General features: G+C 43.2%; 1 protein-coding gene across 3 annotated transcripts in view; it reads left to right on the forward strand.

The window, feature by feature from the left end:
- afg2a (AFG2 AAA ATPase homolog A) overlaps window positions 1-19,709 on the forward strand; it is a 67,769-nt gene that overhangs the window by 25,965 nt on the left and 22,095 nt on the right. The window contains exon 16 of one of the 3 annotated variants that reach the window (XM_049750138.2): window positions 3,485-3,978. The exons of the other annotated variants lie outside the window; for them this stretch is intronic. Within the exon in view, the coding sequence (XP_049606095.1) occupies window positions 3,485-3,850 (366 nt within the window). The 3' untranslated portion in view covers window positions 3,851-3,978. Of the gene's footprint in view, window positions 1-3,484; window positions 3,979-19,709 lie in introns of those variants that run through there. 3 annotated transcript variants of the gene reach the window in all.

Genomic DNA, 19,709 nt, shown 5'->3' on the forward strand with positions numbered 1-19,709 from the left:
TCCCGGAGCGAAACGTATGCGTGTAACGTGCACTCCGCGTAATTGCTAACTTCAGGAAGGAATGCCCCGGGAAACGTCTGACATGAATCATCCAAATTTTGCTGCGTTCATTTAATTTTGGCGTAAAGCTCCGCCTTCAATGCCGCCTTCTATTTTCTAGAGGTGGGATTATATGTCACATATCTATTGCCGTGATATAAACTCAGTTGTTATTTTTTATAACTTGAGAGCAAATCTGCTAACTGAATGATTCAAATGCTTGTGAAGTGTTTTCGTGAGTCTGAGGAGATGTGCAGTATTACGTTGCCTCAAGTTTGAAAGTTGGGATGTTTATAAATAGTAGGTGAAAAATTGTTAGGTCAGAGAGTTAGTAATTACTTGGTCAAAGAAACTGGTCAAATACAAAGGTATGGACAGTTGATTTAATTTTTGCATATTAAACCGCTGAGACAGCTCATTGATTTCATTATGCATCAGTCGTGGGTCGAATATCTTTGGAAAAAAGATGATGTGCTTATGCGACGTGAAAGTAATTCATTCATTCATTCATTCATCATTAATTTTTTGGGTTGGGGGGTCAGTTTGAGCGCACGTTTTGATGACATGTTGAACCGTTTTAATAAATTACATGTTATATTAATCAAACATGACTTTGCTGTGTAGTTGGGTTATGATGTTACGCAACAGTGTATAATAGCCAGATAATGTATCGACTTGAACAATACTGTGTCCGGTAACTCAAGCAAGATGGCTTTTTTTTTTTTTTCCTGACAAGTAGTCATTATGGAGCTGAGACCAAATGTGCAAGTCATAAGCAAGTGTCAGGTCTCCAAGTCGTAGCTTGGCCATTTTGTACTTGCTTTCTTGGCCTAATAGTATCACTTCGTTGGCTTCTGCCGTAAAGGCTTCAAAGGGAACGTGCTGTCCTGCTCGAGATTGGTTGTCAATGCATTTTTCAGCATTGCTCCGAACTGAACACAATGTTCTCTATGTCCACCGCCAGCATCTGAGCTCTTACAGAGTATTCCAAAGTCATCATTTTGTTAGGATGCAATAAAGAAAGTGTTGTGGCGCAAGTTAATCTACATTGGCAAAACAGATCCCCAAAAATCGCGTGTGCGTGTGTGCGTGTTTGTGTGTGTATGTGTGTTTGCAAGCAAGTAATTGGATATGGATGATCTCTGGGAAGTTGTGTGTCTCACAGGATGGAGGATCCCCAGGCAAGTATCAAACTTCAAGAGCTGTATTAGGATCAGTTTACTTGTGTCTGTCTGTGTGTGTGTGTGTATGTGTGGGTGTGTGCGTGCGTGCGCGTGTTTGTGTGTGTGTTATTGTGTGGATCAGTGAATCAACACCGACTTAAGTTATATAGAATCGGTGCAACTTAAATTGTGATTAATGATTCAGATCAAACAAAGTTTTAATTCTTGTGCCTTTATTCAAAAACAGAGGATTTCAAACTGACAGTTGTGAAAGTGTACAAATATAAACAAATTATAATTTTTACCGGTTTGGGTCGTAACGTCTGTCAGAAAAGGCTAAAGTTTGTCTACTTTCACGGATGAGAACGTAAATGTGTTCTGTACTACTGATACGCTGGGATTACTCTGATTTGGACAATTTTAAGACGAGTAAGGTTTCCAATCGATTATCAAATTATTGATTAGTTATCGATTAGTTATCTATCAAACATTGCAGCTCTACACCTGACGCCTGTTGTATTCAAAGCAGTTGTCACTGGCGCCAAAGTGTCCGGTTTAAAAATGACAAACAGGTAAAGACGGAATTTTCTGTGACTTCTTGCAACTTTGCCAGATCTTTGCGTGAAAGAGACAATATTAGTGCTCCAATGGGATTCCAAAAGTACATATTTCCATGCACAACTCAAACGATTCACCATATTTGTTTTTTTGCTGTGTACTTGCGTTTCTGTGTGTGTGCGTGCATGCGTTATAAAAGGAGGAAATGAGAGCTCTTTGTGTTACCTGGCAGACAATCCTCCGGCATGTGTCGTCTTGCCTTTTGGCAAGCCGAGACCACCGGCGTCCTTGGAATGCTCTCCATTCAGGAAATCTCGTTTATTCTCATGAAAGGCAGCTCCCCTCCTGCAATAATGCTCCAAAAATGACATTTTTCCACCCCCAAGAATGTTTATTCCAGGTTAGCTTTGGAACGCTAGTAGAGCGTGCTGTTCTATCAAGTGACAACGGGTGTAGGGTTAGGGTTAGGGTTCTCAAACTTTGCGGGGCTCCCTTTATAAGAGAATGTTTCTTCAAAGGTCCCCCAAATAATTTCACAGGGATTCTGGGAAGGATAGATAGATAGATAGATAGATAGATAGATAGATAGATAGATAGATAGATAGATAGATAGATAGATAGATAGATAGATAGATAGATAGATAGATAGATAGATAGATAGATAGATAGATAGATAGATAGATAGATAGATAGATAGATAGATAAGCAAAGGCATTTGGGGTAATGTCAAATTTATGTAATACTTCTATCAGAACTTTTAATTGGAACAAAGCTAGAATTACTTGGTTTCATGTGTTTTTTTTTAAACCATGATTTGACATCATTCAAATTGTTTCGTGGACTTCCAAGTTGACTCTCGCAGACCCAGGTTTGAGAAACACGGGCAGAGTGTATACCGTACAACAGTACGCATGAACCCCTTTGTCTGTCCTCTTCAACAACAAGGAGCCATCTTTGCCCACATCCGGACACACTCACACCGAATAGAAGGTGGCTGGGGAGCAGCCGGCGGGGCCAACAAATAATACCCTCTTTGTACCTTCCCAATATCCCCTGCCGAAGCCCCCCGAGCTCGTCTCTCTCTCCGCTTCAGGCTTCCCAAACGCCACATTAAGGGCTGTTTACAAGTGTAAAAGCTTTACGTCTTTGAAGGGGGGGATTTGAAATTGTAGTATGCCAACTATAACCAGTAACGTTTCGACATTGTCTCCTTTTCCATCTTTGTGCCTAATTCGTACCCCTTCGAGAATTCAACACAAACTGTGCAGCCATCCACGTGGCTATGATAAGAACACATACAGGCATATGTTCTTTATCCTCTTTGCTTTCCTAATATTGGTACTCACTTTTTCCTAATGTTTTTTTAAATAAAGTAATGTAGGCCTACTGTAGAGTACTATTTTATTAAAATTATGTTAGACAATTCTTTATAGGGGTTTTGGGTGGGCTCTGGTGGATCAATTTTATTTGCATTAATTGTGATGGGGTCAATGATTTGAGATACAAGTGATATGAACTTGGTGACGGAACTAATTAAATTCATAAGTCAGGTCATCCCGATATTTTTGCTAGTAGGAGTGAACGCTGTCTCGACATATATCTATAGTAGCTCGTTCGCAATTTCTACTTAGCGTTGATAATGTATCCGTTGCATGATCCTTCTACGTAAACACTTGGCGGACAGCGAGTAGGAAAGCCATTATTGTGTTTCCACGCTTTTCCAGATTCAAAGACTTATTAGAGCGACCCTGGTGGAGCGAAAACAACAGCAACAACAAAGCAGGACAGAAACACTGCGAAGGTCTTTGAGGCCTCTCAGGCCCCCCTGTTGCTTCTTGGCAGAAGCCTCACTTCATTTCCTCTTTCACAATGATGAATGGCCGTGTGAGAGGGGGAGCTGTTTGCTGGAGCTTATGCTTCGTCCTATATCCACGTGTGGCATCCCCAAGTCAACGAGTTTGTCCGGATGGTGTGGGTCCAGAGGCCCGCAGACATCCACCTTAGTGAATCAACACCAATGGATGATTCGGGGTGGGGTCTCATGCTTGGTCAAGAGGATACTCCGATGTCAAAGGGCCGCGGGGAGGTAGCAGCCTAAGTCCACCACTGTCCTTCAGGCCACATCCCCAAACTAATCTCCTTTATCTTCCTCCTCTTCCTCCTCCTTGTGGTGATGGCCTCGGGGAGATGTGTGGATAAGCCCTGCTCTGATCCACCCCTTCACCCCCCCACACACACACAGCCACCCCCCCACCCCCTCCCTCCGCGGCCCTCGGAGCTGGCCGGCCTTCTCTTTTGGCTTTCCCCGCTTCCTTCCTTCCTCAGCTCCTCCACTAATAGCTCCCTTGTTCCCGACTAGTCGGGGGGCTGCCAGCTGAGCGGTCATTCGTGGAAGATTCATTCTCGGCATGCTAATTGTAAACAGACAGAGAGAGCGAGTGAGAGAGAGTGAACGAGAGAGAGAAAGAGTGAAACGAGAATGGAGGAGCGATCAAATCCCTCTATTTCCTCCCCTCGCACATATCTGCGCCATCTTTATGGCTTATCCGGTTGCTGCTTTGCGAGCCTGCCTCCCTTCTCATCTAGCCGCACTAAATCACTCCGTAGTTACCGCGCAGCAAACGTTGCGTTGAATTACTCGACTCACTCAAATGCTTGCCTTTGGGTTCCGTTTGTGAAGATTTATTCTTCTAGTCAATAAGATGCTTTTTAGGGAACTCTAGCACTTGCTTCGTTTTCCCCCAATTGACAGTTTTCATCCAACTAGCTGGTCAGCCCTAAAGTGTCAAGTTAGCTTGCCATGCCACTGTGCATTCGAATCGTATTCTCCACTTTACTGCAATGATCCTGCTGCCCATATATCCTCACTGAGAGATAAATGCATTTGTTGGCAAGTCTTTGTATGCAACAATTATCTTTTGGTGCTGTAGTAGATTTTTTTGTCTTTTGTCTTTCAAACTGATTTGTAACAGGATTTTTGGGTATCATTTCTGAACGCTGGTACTCCATAGTTTCTACTTTCCTGCAGTGCTTTGTGTTCTTGCTTCCCACTTGTTGGGTTGGATGAAATTAATTTGCTTACTACTGTAATAAGCGAATGCAGGAATGCACTGCATTAGTGCCGCAGTGTTAGACTTCCTCTGCGTCCATTTGGAAGCAAATACAGAAGAGCCTATTTCGACAATTCATAGTCTCCACTTTACTGCAGTACTTTATTTTGGCAGATTTTTTTTATTCATCTGCATGCTTAGTTTTTGTTTGTTGTCGTAGCAGCACCTGAGCATGCAAAGAACATGTGTTTGTGTGCGGTAAGAAGATAGCATGACACATTTGCGGCCGGAATTATTAGATTTGTTTAAATACAAAGTCGGTGGTGTATATAGTGTTTCCACATGTCCATGGAAAATAAGGAAATAGCAATTCAAGGCCAAACAATCCTAATTAGGTCCAGCACCTTGATGTCAATAACATCGTGTTGCGCAGAAGTCTGTCAAGTGATTTTTGTGTAATTTTGCTGTAAAACAAATATGGCTCATTCCAAGCGTTTCCTAGGTTGTGATCAACAAACGGCAAAGCTCATTCGACAATCCAAGCTGTTAACGTCTCAAAGCAATAACCCTGCCAGTCTGCTCGGCAACATCAGCGCAAACACATTCTGTCAAAACTATAACTTTTTACAACTCTGTCTTTCTGTAATTGAAGGGCTTAAGCCACTCTGCAGTGTTGTGTGGAAATCTTTTTTTTTAAACCTAAAAAAAAATTACATCCTGGTGGAGATCAGAGGCAAAATAACTCGTTTATAACATCTGAGAGGACCTCATTTTTGAGTCAATGGTCGTATTCTTTTAGCAGGCAGAATTCCATGCATTTACTACATGAAAAAAAAAACTTCTTTAGAACCAACTCGGGATGTTTTAAAGATGCCTATTAAGGAAAAAAAAAGCAGCCTGGCCTCCAGCACGCACAGCATGTCCTCAAACATATAGTTAGCGTACAGGCTTTTCCTGTGGTTAATTCCTGTGCCAATACCGATTTATTCCCTTTTTAAGAGCAGAAAAAAGGTCCAAAACTAAAAAAAGGAACGGCTTGACTATTCTCTGCGTCGAAAACCTTCACTTTGCGCCTTGATTATGGTGTATGGTTTCTGTCAAAGATAAACAAAGCGCGCTAAATGCGGCGCGGCCAACTGGTCCGATCCCCGAATGAGGGGGCGACGCGGAGAAAGCAATTAGGAAGACGGAAGCCACTAATTAGAAGCTGCGTGCCCAGCAGACTGCATCCATTTTGTTTTCATCAGCAATAGTTGAAGAGCCGGCTTTGCTGTGCCAGCCCGCATTCCAGGGCAGCTGCTTTGCGGGAAGCTGCACTGTTGCGTCGTCCCTCCCGTTCCACCTCGTTCTTACGATATTTCAAATGATATTAAGATAGATGGTTGAATTGATGTTTTCTGCAAGATTTGCACAAACGATTCGGCTTCCTGGATTGATTTCCGTGGGATTGCAGCCAGCGCGTTTTGTGGATTGCGACCGTGGGGGAATTGCACTACGGTATGCCGGAGTGGTTTGAGTGGTTAACCGACTTGCTTTGGGGAAACGTTGAGCACCTGAGGGAAGCCACAAGGCTCATTTCCACATTAATGTTGTATATTTGGGAGAGTGACTGCTTGACATTGTTCCATTACTGTAAGATGAGGTTGCGCAAAGCAAACCCAAAAAATACAACCATATATTCTGCTTTTTATTCCCGCTATTCAAAACAGTTTTTGGGTTGTTTTGACAACATTTCAGTCACATACTTTTGTCAAAATACCCCAAAGATGAAGAATTATAGAACACTTCACCAGTGGTAAAGTCTGAATACTTTATTACATGACCGAAGTAGATGGAACAACAAAGAATGCAAAACGTCAGCGATGGCTTGACAAATAGTTTTGCGGTTATTCTCTTTGATTTGTCATAGTGCCTCTGCATGATATTGCTTTAGGCTGTATTTCAGCTGTCGAAAGTGGCTCGTGATTTTCATCCAGCCAAGTTAATCTTATCAAGGGCAGAGAAACTTGTGGGTGGATCTTAATATGCAAATTAAGTTCACAATTATGTCACAGTCGGGCCTGGGAATTATATTTTCAGAAATGAACAGATAAAACATTCACTTGGATGTTTTCTTTCCGTCTGAGAATATTCTGTTTGAAGCCCAGCAATGGCTTTGAGTGTCAAAAACAGAAACAAAAAAAAACACAACCTGGAGACTGGAAGCATCCATGTAAATTTACATGGACAAAACACTTGTTGGGAATTTTGCCTTTCACCTTCTTCTTAGAAAACAGCACTTTGTGCAAAATGGACTGAATTGTTAGTTGGACTTTCGAGGTCAAATAAAGGTCAGCTGTAAAGCTTACTTTGCATTTCAGGTCTCTCCTGAAATTTCTCCCTCAAATCCCTACTAAGTATAGAAAAGTGACACACACCAGATGCATGAGAAGTTTATTGTCCTGTTCTCTTGCAATACACAAGTGTGTCCTCCATCTTCCTGTCATTGCTTCCTTCCCAGTCACAATGGTCGCGACAAGGGGAAATAGCTCAAACCCCCCCATAGCATCTAATGCTTTTTCCAGACCGCCACGAATGCTTAAAAAGGGGGGGGGGGGGGGGTCTGACCTTTCTCAAAGTGAATGTTCCCCGCCTGCCCTCCACCTTGGAGTTTGGGAAATGTACAAAACAGGATAGCGCAACATATTTTTTAGGTCAACCCCTTTTTTCCATTTGTTTGAGAGAGCAAGAGATAAACTCTTGGGAATTCAATGACATCATCAGCCAAGTTTGCTGTTGGTTTTCCCCGTGCAGTCATTAGAAGAGGTCTTCGGTTTACGACAATGTTCCGTTCCTACGACGGCGATGTAACGCAAAGTTATCATAAAGCCGTATCGTCTTTGAAGAAATGACTACAGTATCGATCTTTATTCCACATCATGAATGTAAAAGATAAAAAACAGTCCATCCAATTGCTCATTTGGTAGTGACTGAAAATCACTTTTGGAATGTTGAGACAGTTGCCGAAACGTATCAGAGTTTTATTAGTTGTGTTTTGTTTTGTTGTATCTTAAAGATGACATTCAGAATCATGAAACTTATGTGGGTGTTTTAAATACCGTGTAATTGTCTTTGTGTAATGTTTCATTTAAGAGTGACTTGAAACATCTTTTTTGAAGTCTTGCTCAATCGCATCTGCCAAACTGCTGCTTTATATGGAGTGAATTGAGTTTGCTCTAAGATTAAGTACATTTTCCACGTCATCGTCGCCTACAAACTCTGAAATGGAAAAAAAAAAACAAGTCTGTCGCTGCCTCTTGTCATAAAAGAAAGAACAAGCAGTCAATGGATATGTGTCGTGACCCGGACTCTATAAATACATACATGGTGGGCCCGAAAGCCGCAGAACACGCCACAAGAAAGAAAGGCTCCTTGCAGTGGAAGAAGGTAGCGGCCACTTTGAGTCCATCTCAAATCAGCGCAAAACACATGTTGCCCGTGTTATGGTTAGAATTAGCATCCCGGATGTGGGCTTCATCCCGTTGGCCTCGGGGCACAATCAAGTCCATCGCAAATTAGTGGGCTCTTTCGCTCTCTCGCTTTCCGGAAGACAGATAATTCGCCCTTGATTGTGCAGCAGGAGGGAGGGGGATGGGAAAAGCAAACATGGCCAGAGTGAGCCCGTATGTTGGGCCAGGCTGAAAATAGAGACAGGTGCAACCAACGGACAGCCATTGCCATTAAATGCATCAATACTGAAAGTATACTGCAGAAATTGACTCTCTTATTAACCGATGCTCAGGGGCCATCTTAGCACGTTAAGAAAGAGCACAACAAATCCCTAAGTCACTAAGAATAAGCGCAAGAGTAACCTCGACGTGTGTAGCTGTGCTCCTAAGCCCCGAATGCTGCGGCAGAGAGAGAGTGAAGGCCTTCTGCCCATTAATTACAGAGCGGCCCTTCAGCCGTTAGCCTGGACCGCCTCAACATGCACAGCACATCCGACCCGCGGGAGAACAGTTGCTTCCTTGAGGCCCAAATAGCAACACAAAGCCCGTTTGCTTGCTGCTCAATTTTCTTTGTGCAACGTTGCCTCTCAAATTGCAGCAAGCAAAATGAACACTATAAAGTGTGCAAAACTATTTGGACGTGGACTGTTATAAAGTGCTACGAGTCGTCACCGTATCTTTCAGGCCCTCTTTTTAGCTTTCACCGAATGCTTCAGCAAATATTGTTCAGTCTTCAGCAACAACTCTTGTTTTGACAATTTTATGTGAAAGAAGCTAGTTTGAGTTGTTTTATCACAACAATGATAGCATTGCATCAGGAAACACTGCTTTAGGAACTTGTTCTTGACCTCCATTTTTTCATCAATACGTAGCCACCTATGGGTTGGAAACTGTACAGTTGGCTATTTGCATAGCGGTGGCGTAAAGCGGGCCAAATATTTTCTGGTGAGGAAAATTCTGCTTCATCCTGCTCTGCGATAACTCAAAGGCTGGGAAATGTTTTCCTTAATGATCCATTGAGCATGTTTTCCCAATATGATTGTTGATTTTTAACCACAGAACTAGTCATTAGTATGCATGTCACGCATCAATCTGGTTTCTATGGACTTCTTCGGTGCCGGGTGTTTACTGCTTGCTGTGGAACAATGGCTGTTTGTGGCTTGGGCGGAAAATTCACACATCCTCCTTCACTTCATCCGTCTCTCGGCGTACGCCTCGGCCTCTCCGAGCAGGCTTTTAGCGAGATCGCCAGTCAATACAGGAAGCCAACGCATTCATCATTCTCCCTGAAAACACACCTCCGAGTTGCGAGTCTCATTCCATCAGTCCTCCGCAATCCCGTGGGTTTAGCCCCCATCTGGCATCAGAATTTTTGTTTTTGGGTGGTGGTGGTGGGGGGGGGGGGGTCTGTGTCTGTGCTATTGCGGCTAATTCCTACACACTAAAGCGTTCCCGTCTGTCCGTGGCCCATCGAGACAAGATGGTCACCAGGTGTCTTCCTGTCTTCAAAGTGTCGGCGTCGTTAATCATGCCCCGGCCCCCTTTTTGCGCCGCCTGCACATGTGTTTTATTTTCCTCGGGCCCTACACACCGCACGTATACACACCCCGTACGTCCATACGCTGCGCCTGTATATTTTTGGATCGTCTGTGGCCCAGCTGCATTTCCTGTGGGGTTTATGTACAGTTTGGATGGGATTGAAACCACATTGGTGAAGAAGAGAACGATATGAATGCCACCTTAATGAAGTCACCGTGATCCCATTACAGACATGGTTGGTTTATAAGGAAGATGCACTGCGCCTCCAGCTGACAGTTATTGTTTCTCAAACCTGGTTCCTTGTGTCCCTGGGGGTCCGGGGATCATTTTTAAAAAGCACATATGCAGACCAGCATGCCAGTGAAACGTATATAATAAACCAGGTACTCCTTTCTACTTTAGGTTAAAATATGTGATGTTTGAGGATTTTTCTTTAAACAAAAGGTGTATTATTACGCAAGTAATTTTTTTGAGGGCATGAGTTTGAGAATATACTGATGATAAATTTTTTTCCCAATCATGGTGTCATTTCCTAATGAAAAATGTAAAGTTGTTCACTTTTGACAATACGTCTTCATTCTCTCTGGCTTACGGTCCAGCAAACAGGAACGGCGTTATGCTTTAGTCAAAGTCAAAGTCAAAGTCTCCTTTATTGTCAATAGCTCCGCATGTCAAGACACACAAAGCGATCGAAATTACGTTTCTCACTATCCCAGGGTAACAAGACAGAGTTCACAACGCACATACAAGTAAACAACACAGGAAAAATAAAACAAGAAGATGAACAATAAGAGTGATAGCACGCTAGCCGCTCCCGATCCACAGCAGAGTCCGGAAAGATGACAGTCAACCAGGCCACTGTGAACACGAGCACACAGCAGGCACGCACTGTCCGGTTCGTGGATCTTATCAGGCGAACGCAACCCATCTTGTCGTCCCGCGAACGAACGTACGCCAGTAGAATGGAAGGCACGGCTGGGCGAGGTGGGGTGGCCGCAAGCCTGGCCCGATGTCTCCGCGCTGGCCCCTCTCCCGCTGCCTCGCAGACCCGCTGCCGACGCATCCCAACAATGCTCCAGGACGGAGCAGTCCGAGCTCACGACGCAGTCCAACCGGGGGAGGAAGAGCAGGCCAGTCCGGCGTCACTCCATGACGAAGCAGTCCGAGCGCCCTTAATCTCTCCGCACCAAAGTCCAGAACGCCATAAAACCCACTTCCGCCGATGTTGAGCAGAACATGCCCGCCGCACTAGTAGCACGACGTATCACACGAGACGAACATACACAAAACTGCCGGACAAACACTCAGTAAACACTCACAAAACACCGAACGGGACAGAGAGTGGCCGCTGCGTGTGCACGCGCCGCCATCTTGCTCGTAAGATACAGAAGTAATGTACATTTTACGCCTTATTATTCCCAGCAATTTAGGTTGACCTCTGAATTAAAGGCATTGGAAAATTGAGTTTCCTCTGTAAATGCACAAGCTGATAAACAGGAAGTTGTAAGAGCATAATAGCCGACGCCCTCGGCGACCTTGTGACGCGGATGAAAGGATTTGTGTGCGTTCTGGGGGGAAGCTCGTAGAAATGTCACCAATACGCATATCCTCAGTGTGAACTCCCTGAATGTCTGTCAAGGCCACTGCAGCCATAGACTTGACTTGGCACCAGAGCCAGTTTCATTAGCCCTGCAGAGGGTTGCACTCCCAGTGCCCTCACTGACGTAAAACGAGCAGAAAAAGCACCAAGTGAGGTGAAAGGGTCTGTGGTTTATTTCTGTTCATTTAAATTGTCAAGGAATAGATTGGAAGGAGGTGCATGTTGCAGATGCCAAATCAGTAATGCTTTCCTCCAGCCTGAGAGCAGGCCTGAACGCTGTACCGGCACTCTGGAAGAGGAAGTTCCAAGCCTTGGGAGTTCCACACATCCTGTTTTTTCTCACACCACCTAGACACCATACCATTTTTTGACTACCTCGGAAGCTGGAAAATTTATGGAACTACTTGCTTCTAGTATTCTATTTCACGCAAAACTGCAGTTGTTTGGAACTTTCTGACAACCAGTTTTCTGATACCCCCCTTTCACGGAGCCGCCGTCCTGCCTGTGGTACTACTTCAGAATTTGCACGTCGACAGAACCTTTGACACGGAGCAGTAATTCCGTTTTTGTTTTCCTACTGCAATACATGAGGAAATATCCAGCATTGATTTGATAATACTTTGGAGGCCGGTAAATTTGGGACTTGAGTTCAGTTCCTTATTTGGTGTCACACAGAACGGTGACCACAGTTTTACAGATATAAGCCAAGAAAATTGACGTTTCTCAAATGTTTTAAGCTGCACATCCTTGTCAATAACCCAATACAGCCATTTACAGCGACAGTGGAAGGACCAAAGAATAAAAATAGCCTTGACAGTCCATGTCAAAAGGGCTTCAGTTGGAATTAAAACTTTTTCCTGAACCTTTTAGGCCATACAACCCTTTTAAAATCCTGACAGTCCTTTCCCCCCTATTTACTCTAAATTACTGAGATTTTTCAGCTCAACCTTTAGAGGCCCCCCTTTAAAGGCTGTGAAACACTGCCCTAAATAAAGCAATAAAAAAGCAACACAACAAAGCTGTTTATAGCCAACAAATGCATCATGTTTATGAGTCGGGTTTTTTTTTGTTGCAGGGGAAAACAATCAAGAATTTAGGGTGAGAAATACCAGACAGCCTTGACCCAAAAAAAAAAGTTTGGGAATCCCTGTACTAGAATGTCATTTGCGTCACTCAATCATGTTACCATCACTATTATTCAATATTCCATGGTAACACAATGTTCACTGTGTGAGCAGCCGAGCCCTCTCCCCTCTTCCTCTTCCTCCTCCTCCTCCTCTGGGAGCTGATAGAAAAGGAAGTTTGTCAGGGGTAGCTACGCTCCTTTGGTTGCTGCTATTTAGGACAACAGGAAAGGGTTTGTGTCTGTCTCTGTCATCCTGCTCCTCCGCCTCCTTCTTGGCCTGCTGTGTTTTTTCACGGTCACTCTCAAACACTCCAGCTGCATTTCAGCCCTCTCGACCCGATTGGTCTCTCTCTGACCCTGATCGCTGTCGGGTATTTTTGGTCTGTGGGAACACTCTGGCTCCTCTAGTTTGGAATATGTTTTTGTACATCCTTTTGGTTTGGTATTTTCCAAATGAAATAATCACCAATATGCTATCAAAGGTGGTTGTTCATCTGATCAAGACATTTTGTGTAATTTTATGTCCAACTTTGTGTGAGCAGTTTGAGAAAATGAACTGTTTTGGTTTTAATCCTCTAACAAAGGCATGCTTGGGAGAATCCATATCTCAAGTCTCAGCCAACACCAGCTCAGTTTACAGATGTTCTTCTCGGCGGATAGATCAATATTCCCACAGACAGCTTCCAAAATATTATGGCTTGTTGCATTTGCTGGAAAAAAGGACTTATCTCACAAAAGAGCTTCAACATTGTCCCAGTAAATGTAAACAAAACTCCTGTTTGTCACCAGTAGGAATTCCCATTTGGGCATTCAAATGCACTGTTGTGACCTCTGCAGCTTGGGGAAAGGCCCTTTTCTGTTCCCAGTGAGCAAGGCAAGGTCACAAAAATTCCCACAGTCCGAAATCTTGTCTAAGGTCTTCCCCAGAATGCTGTATTTGAGACGGACGGCTGGGAAATATCTGGCTAACAGCTACAAAATGTTCCCGTCAAATGTTAACAAAATTCCTGTGATGTCTGATGACCTTCTGATTTCGACCGGCATTCCATTTATCAGCGACATAACAGCTTCTTCCCATGGAGTTAATGAGTTCATCTTGTCCTCTTTTGTTTTCAATAGTGTTCTTTTCCTTTCCTGAGAAAGTGAGGTTCTTTTCTTTACCTCTACTAGTTTTGTCAAACTTGTGATACGAGTTCATCATAAATGAATTTACTACCTTTTATGCTAAAGGGTTGATTTCTTTTTCTTTTTTTCTTTTGAGATCATTACCACCTGAATTGAGTGGAAGACCAAGATATATTTTTTTTAAAGTCTGGAAGAAGTTGGCAGTTTAATGTCGGAACTATCCATCCATAGGTAAAAAAAGACCTCATTGTCTTAACAAAAGCAAAGAAATATCAACTATTGAATATAAAAAATGTCGAGATGAACTCATTACATGTTGCAGTATCACGGCAGTATGGCGTTGAAACTCGTAGAAGTAAAAACAATATATTAAAAAGACCTAGGTTGTCTTGAAAGAAAGGAATAAAAACATCAACCCATGTCGCGGTTCTGGATGTCAGCACCAATCATCCCGACCAAAAAAAAAATGTCAAAAATACCAGCTTTGACTAGCATTGTGAAAGGGGCTTCTGATGTTACTTTCGAAGCCAAGTAATTCACAAGTCTACTTCAACCATCCCGTTTCATGTCTTTTTGTGCCTTTCACACAAAGCAACAAATGATAAAATAAAGTGACAAACAGTATCAGAGTCAGTCTCTCAACTTTTTTTCAATGGGCCTACTGTCCTAATACTGTTGACCATATTGTGACGCTCATGCCTGAAAATAAATGTAAGGAGGTGTGTGGCGTTCATCTGGCTTCCCTTAGCTGCCCTATAAAGTCCTAAATGGTGCGTGTGTGGGGGGGCTCAACTTTTAACCCTGACGTATAGACCCTGTAGGCCCACTTCAAAGAGTGAGGACATCAAACAAACCGGAGCGCTGTCGATGGTCAGCGAGGATAAAAAAAAAAAAAAAATCCCATTTGTCACCCCAATGACTGATATGCACTTTATCTCTATTAAGCTACTGGGGGGATAAAGGGATGAGCGGGGGTTTGCATTCCGCAGTCTACATAAATATGAACCGTTATGTCATAAGGAAGAACTCCCCCCCCCTATATTCGATAAAGACGCCATCTGTCTATGTGCGTTATTCATTCCCTGACCTGATCTCTCAGCACACACACACACACACCCCAGTCCCATCACCGGCACCAGCACCACCCCCTAGTCCTGACGCTAGCTTGTCTGAGTGGCCCTCTGCCATGCATTCCTCCCTTCTCTGTTTGGCCTCTGTCTCAGGAAGTGGCCCAATTAGTGGATAAACACCATGGAGGGGGTGGGTGAGGGGGGCGGGCTTGTCGCCAGGGTGGGGGTACCAATTAGGACTCCTGGGTCTAGACCTTAGCATTGCATCTCAACCCTGTATCATTTCCATAATACACTCCAATGCAGAAGGAAAGTGGTTACACGTGTGGATAACTGAACGTTGGTCTCAGGCTGGGCTATGGTCCACTGAATTGGGGGTCCAAGGAAAATGTGAATTGAATTATTGTCGTAAGTACAACCCGTATGAGGGCAGGTGCACGGAATGAACAAATATGAACCAACGACTCTGCTCTAGCTTAGAAAATGAAAGCTCTGATTAGAGGCGTTAAAATGAATCGATGAACCGACAAACAAAGTAATCGACACCATAAGAGCAGACTGATTTAAGCGAATAATAATATAAATGATACCCCATGCCCCCAAGCAAAAACATTTGAATTAGTGCAACAAATAAAAGATGGGAGAAGGCCAGATATGACCCGAGGGCCATACTTTGTCCACCCTTGCTCTATATTTTGACATACTTGACTTTGCCACTTTTTATTGATAGCACCGCTGCTGGCTAAAAAGCGCCCACCGTATGATTGAAACAAACCCTAATGCCCCATCACCTTGGTTTATTTTTGCTCCTCCCCTCACGTCGCCATGTCGAAATGCATGGTGGCATTTTAGTGGCAGCTAACGCTAACTGTGCGCAGCGCATGGACAAACTCAGGAAGCACTTAGCTTGACGTATGACACCACCATGACCTCCGGGATGAAAACACAGCAATGTGAAAACTTAACAAACAGCAGAGCTCTGCTCAATATGGCTCCCGACTTCCAGGTTAAGTCACAGGAATCAATCAGTGACAACCCACAAGAGGAACTAGTGCCCTGGTCATACGATATAGAGCAATGGTCTCCAACGACCGGTACGCGGACCATTTAGGACAAGGCCGCTTTCAGTACTTATATAAAATAAAACTATTTTATTTTAAAAAGTGAATGCATGCTCTCTGTTATGTACATCCGTCTAGGTTGGACACATGTCAAGTTGCGATGTGTCGGCCGCCTAGAGTTACGCTGCTATTAAACTCCCAAAATAGCAATATGTGGCGAGTGGCTGTCATACATTTATACATTTTCATGAACTTTAGATTTTTTGTGTGGTGACTTATAGAAGCGCATTTCAGGACAACGTAGCTAATACGTACAGTTACACAAAAATGCAGCTTCAGGTTTATTTTTAGTTAGCATCTAAAAAAAACTACCCAGTTTTTGTTCCTGCTCACATCATTTTTGTAAACTAATCTTTTACAATAGTCATATGCTTGCTCCTCAATGTTGTGTAATTTTGTCTTTGTCAGCAACTTTACCTATTTTGCCTTGTTCCTATTTCCTATTTTTTCTTTGTTCCACGTTACTACATTATAGGGCTTTTTTAAAATTTTGCACAAAAGTCTCTTTTTACAGTAGATTCAGACATACTATGCTTGCTCCACATTGTTGTGTTTATGTTTTTATTGTTTTGTGATGGTACGGTACCATTAGATTTCTGAAAAGAAACCATTTGTTTTGCATAACGTCTTTGAGACTAAACTATGGAGAGAAATCACTTGACTTTGGATCAAGGCTAGGCGCAGTCATTAATGTGAATGGGTCCACAGCAGAAATACAACCCTGGAGGGAATTGCGGTTATCTCCGCACGAGCTGTCCAAAACCATATCGTCTGGCCCCAGTGCTTAAACAGCACGCCATCCATTTTGAATTAAAGCAGCGTTACCTCTGCACGAGTCGCTTGTTTGATTGAGCAAGACCCCCTGCCGCCGACCCACCTCTGCCATATTCCAGTTATTTCCACTGGCAAATATGCACTCTGCATTCCACCCCAAGGAATGGCGTTGTTCACCATTCCCGGGAAGAGTCACTCAAGCAACAGTGCAATTACAGTCGCCGTATCCCCAAAACTCGCAGGGAACCCGTGGTTGAAGGAAGAAATGTTACTCGATAGGTACAAATTATATGTGTAGAGTCGACGTTTAGATGCAAGGGCCACTTTCGGCTTTGGTAGAGGAGACGTTAGTCATATTTCAGCTCCGGGGATTCGACGCTAATGCGCCTCCTGAAAAGTATTTGCAGTCTTATCGAGCTGGCAGTCAAGAGGCAGGATATGCGCTGCTTTTTTTCTTTTTCCGCAGTTGGCGGGACTTGAGAGTAGCATTTTGCGGCGGTGCGGAGCAGTATTCCATATGGCTGTCATCGTGGATGAATTACTGCAAGCGCTCCCCCGACGCGGAATTGGAAAAGCAGTCTTAGGGCACATTTTTTACACACTGATGTACAAAGTAGTTTGTTGTGCATATGGTGGAGGCTATACCTAGGAAAAACAGCAAGTCAAAAGTGTTCGACAGTGAAACGGCTGAACTCAAACACCTTTTGAACAAATTATTTGTACAGTGGAACCTCCAACTGGCAAAAGAGGTCGTTAGAGACGACTGACTGTGTGATATTGAAGTACTTTTTTCTTGGCCTAACAACGCCCAATATATATTGCACAATAAGTCTTCGTAGTATAAATAGGTAGAATAAATACACATTGGTGGGATTATTTTTTTAATCATAAAACTATAATGATAAGTGACATTTTCATCTTGTAATAGTGGATAATTCGTTTGAAATAAATTTCACTTGTTTTATTACTTTTTCTTATGGTGTGTGTGCGTGTAGTTATGTGTGTGTCTGTGTGTGTAGGTGTGTGCGCACATGTGCTATGACAACAGACAACCCATCGCAGTCTTCAGAGTGGCTATTTGTCTGTCAAACTTAATCTCGGCACGCAGTTCGACTGGAGGTGGCTTTTACCGTCTGTCAAGCAACAGAGGAAAGAAGTTGGGGGGGGGGGGGGGGGGGGGTTCCGGAATGGAGTGGGTATTTCAGTGGGTGGAAAGTGCTGCATACCATAAATAGCTCGACTTTCACAGCTAGGAATCCCATTTTCAGTGGGAGGCATGTTTTTTTTTGTCAGGTCGGGTTTTTTGGCCCTTCTGCAGGAAATGACTATTTACGTTGATGTGTAATTTAGGCGAACTGGCCGCACGACGTGTGCCGGTGCAATTGAGATAGTATAATACTTTTACGGCCTTTGGCTTCCATGCTCCCATTGACACCCTCAAAACACCAGCAGATGCTTTTGGGGGTTAACCCTCACACCCCCTTCTTCCCCACGAGGTGCCATATGCACCTCCGGTATTTATCTAACCAATCACCAGCTGCAGTCACACCTCTCCACCTGGGAATATTTGTTGTGCCTATATTTTAGTTTTTACAGTGTACATATGCACATAAACTGCAGTCTTCTCGGTGAAGATGTTTTCCGGGTGCCTAGAATACGAGGGAGTTACAGTAATGGGGAGGGAGGGCTTCTCCGGGTTTAGGGGCTCTGTAAAGGTCGTAGGTTATAAATACTCAATGGCGACAGTATAACGCTCTTCCTGAACGCTCCCAGGCTATCTTCAATTCCCTCCACAGGCTCCCGCCCCCTGCCTCCCCTCCTGTTTGCTTGCTCTCCAAGCAGCCGTTGGCTTCCTGTATAAACAGGAAGTTGGTTGGCAAAAAGGATGTCTGGTGGGCTGCCATTGTCGCAGGGTTTTTCCTTTTTTTTTTTTTTTATTCGGGCGACGTGTGCATTCCACTGATAAGCTCCTTTTAACTGTCATTTTAAAGTGGAATCAGACTTCTGGCAGTTTGCATACTAAAAAAGTTACAGCAGCTGTGGTTAAAAATGAAAACGCCGCCAAGACAGGCCGCTGTAAATGACAAACAGTACGAAGGGACCCAAAAGTCTGAAATGACCCAACAGTTGAGTTGCTGTTTGTTTTCTTTTTTATGTTACATCATTAAATTTAGTGATGCCCATCTGTCTAATATGCGTAATTCAAATTTAGTGGCAATTTGAAAATAAATCTCTGACAAATTTGTTTTCAAATACCCCAAAAATGATGGCTTTGAACCAAAATGGCCAGTTTAATTTCTTATTTTACGATGAGTCATTAAACTTTGCTGCTAAACATTGCACACACAATGAGTAAAATTAGGTTTTTAATGATTTAGCATCACATTGTCTGTCACTGTCTGTAAACAAGGTTATAATTTGGTAGCCATTTGGTGAAATCTCTAGTACAAGTTTGTATTTCAAGGACCTTTGACCCAAATAACCCTCAAACGTCCACTTCTAAGCAAAATGGCAGACTTCCTTTCTCATTTCCAACATGGCTTCTTGAGACCTTTTTGCTCATCTCCTGATGATAGCCATGTCTGCACCATGCATTGACACCTGGAAATGGGTAAAGCGGCCCAAAAATATGTTACAAACCAAAATGACAGACTTCCTGTGTTTTTTTTTTTTTTTTGTTTTGTTTTTTTACCCTGACTTTTGAAGACATTTGGTGGGTCTCCTCATGAAAGACATGCCAACCAAAATTCAGGCTGTTCAGTGAAACTCTCTTCATAAGCTGACTATATTTTTTGTTGTTTTAACGGCAGTGAGCTTTTCTTATTTTATGACAAGTCATCAAACATTCCCACTATTCTCAAGCCTCAATGTTTTTTATTATTATTTTTATTATTGGCCTACCGGTTTTGTTCAAACTTTGTTAGCCCTTGTGCAGTCTATTGACCAAGTTTGTCTTTAAAGTGCAAGAGAGAAAAGAACAAAATTACCCTGAAATGTCCACTTCAAACTAAACCAGCTGACTTCCTGTGTTTTGTCAGTCATTGCTTCTTGAGACA

Source organism: Syngnathus scovelli, chromosome 1, assembly GCF_024217435.2.
Source record: "Syngnathus scovelli strain Florida chromosome 1, RoL_Ssco_1.2, whole genome shotgun sequence".
NCBI lineage: Eukaryota > Metazoa > Chordata > Actinopteri > Syngnathiformes > Syngnathidae > Syngnathus > Syngnathus scovelli.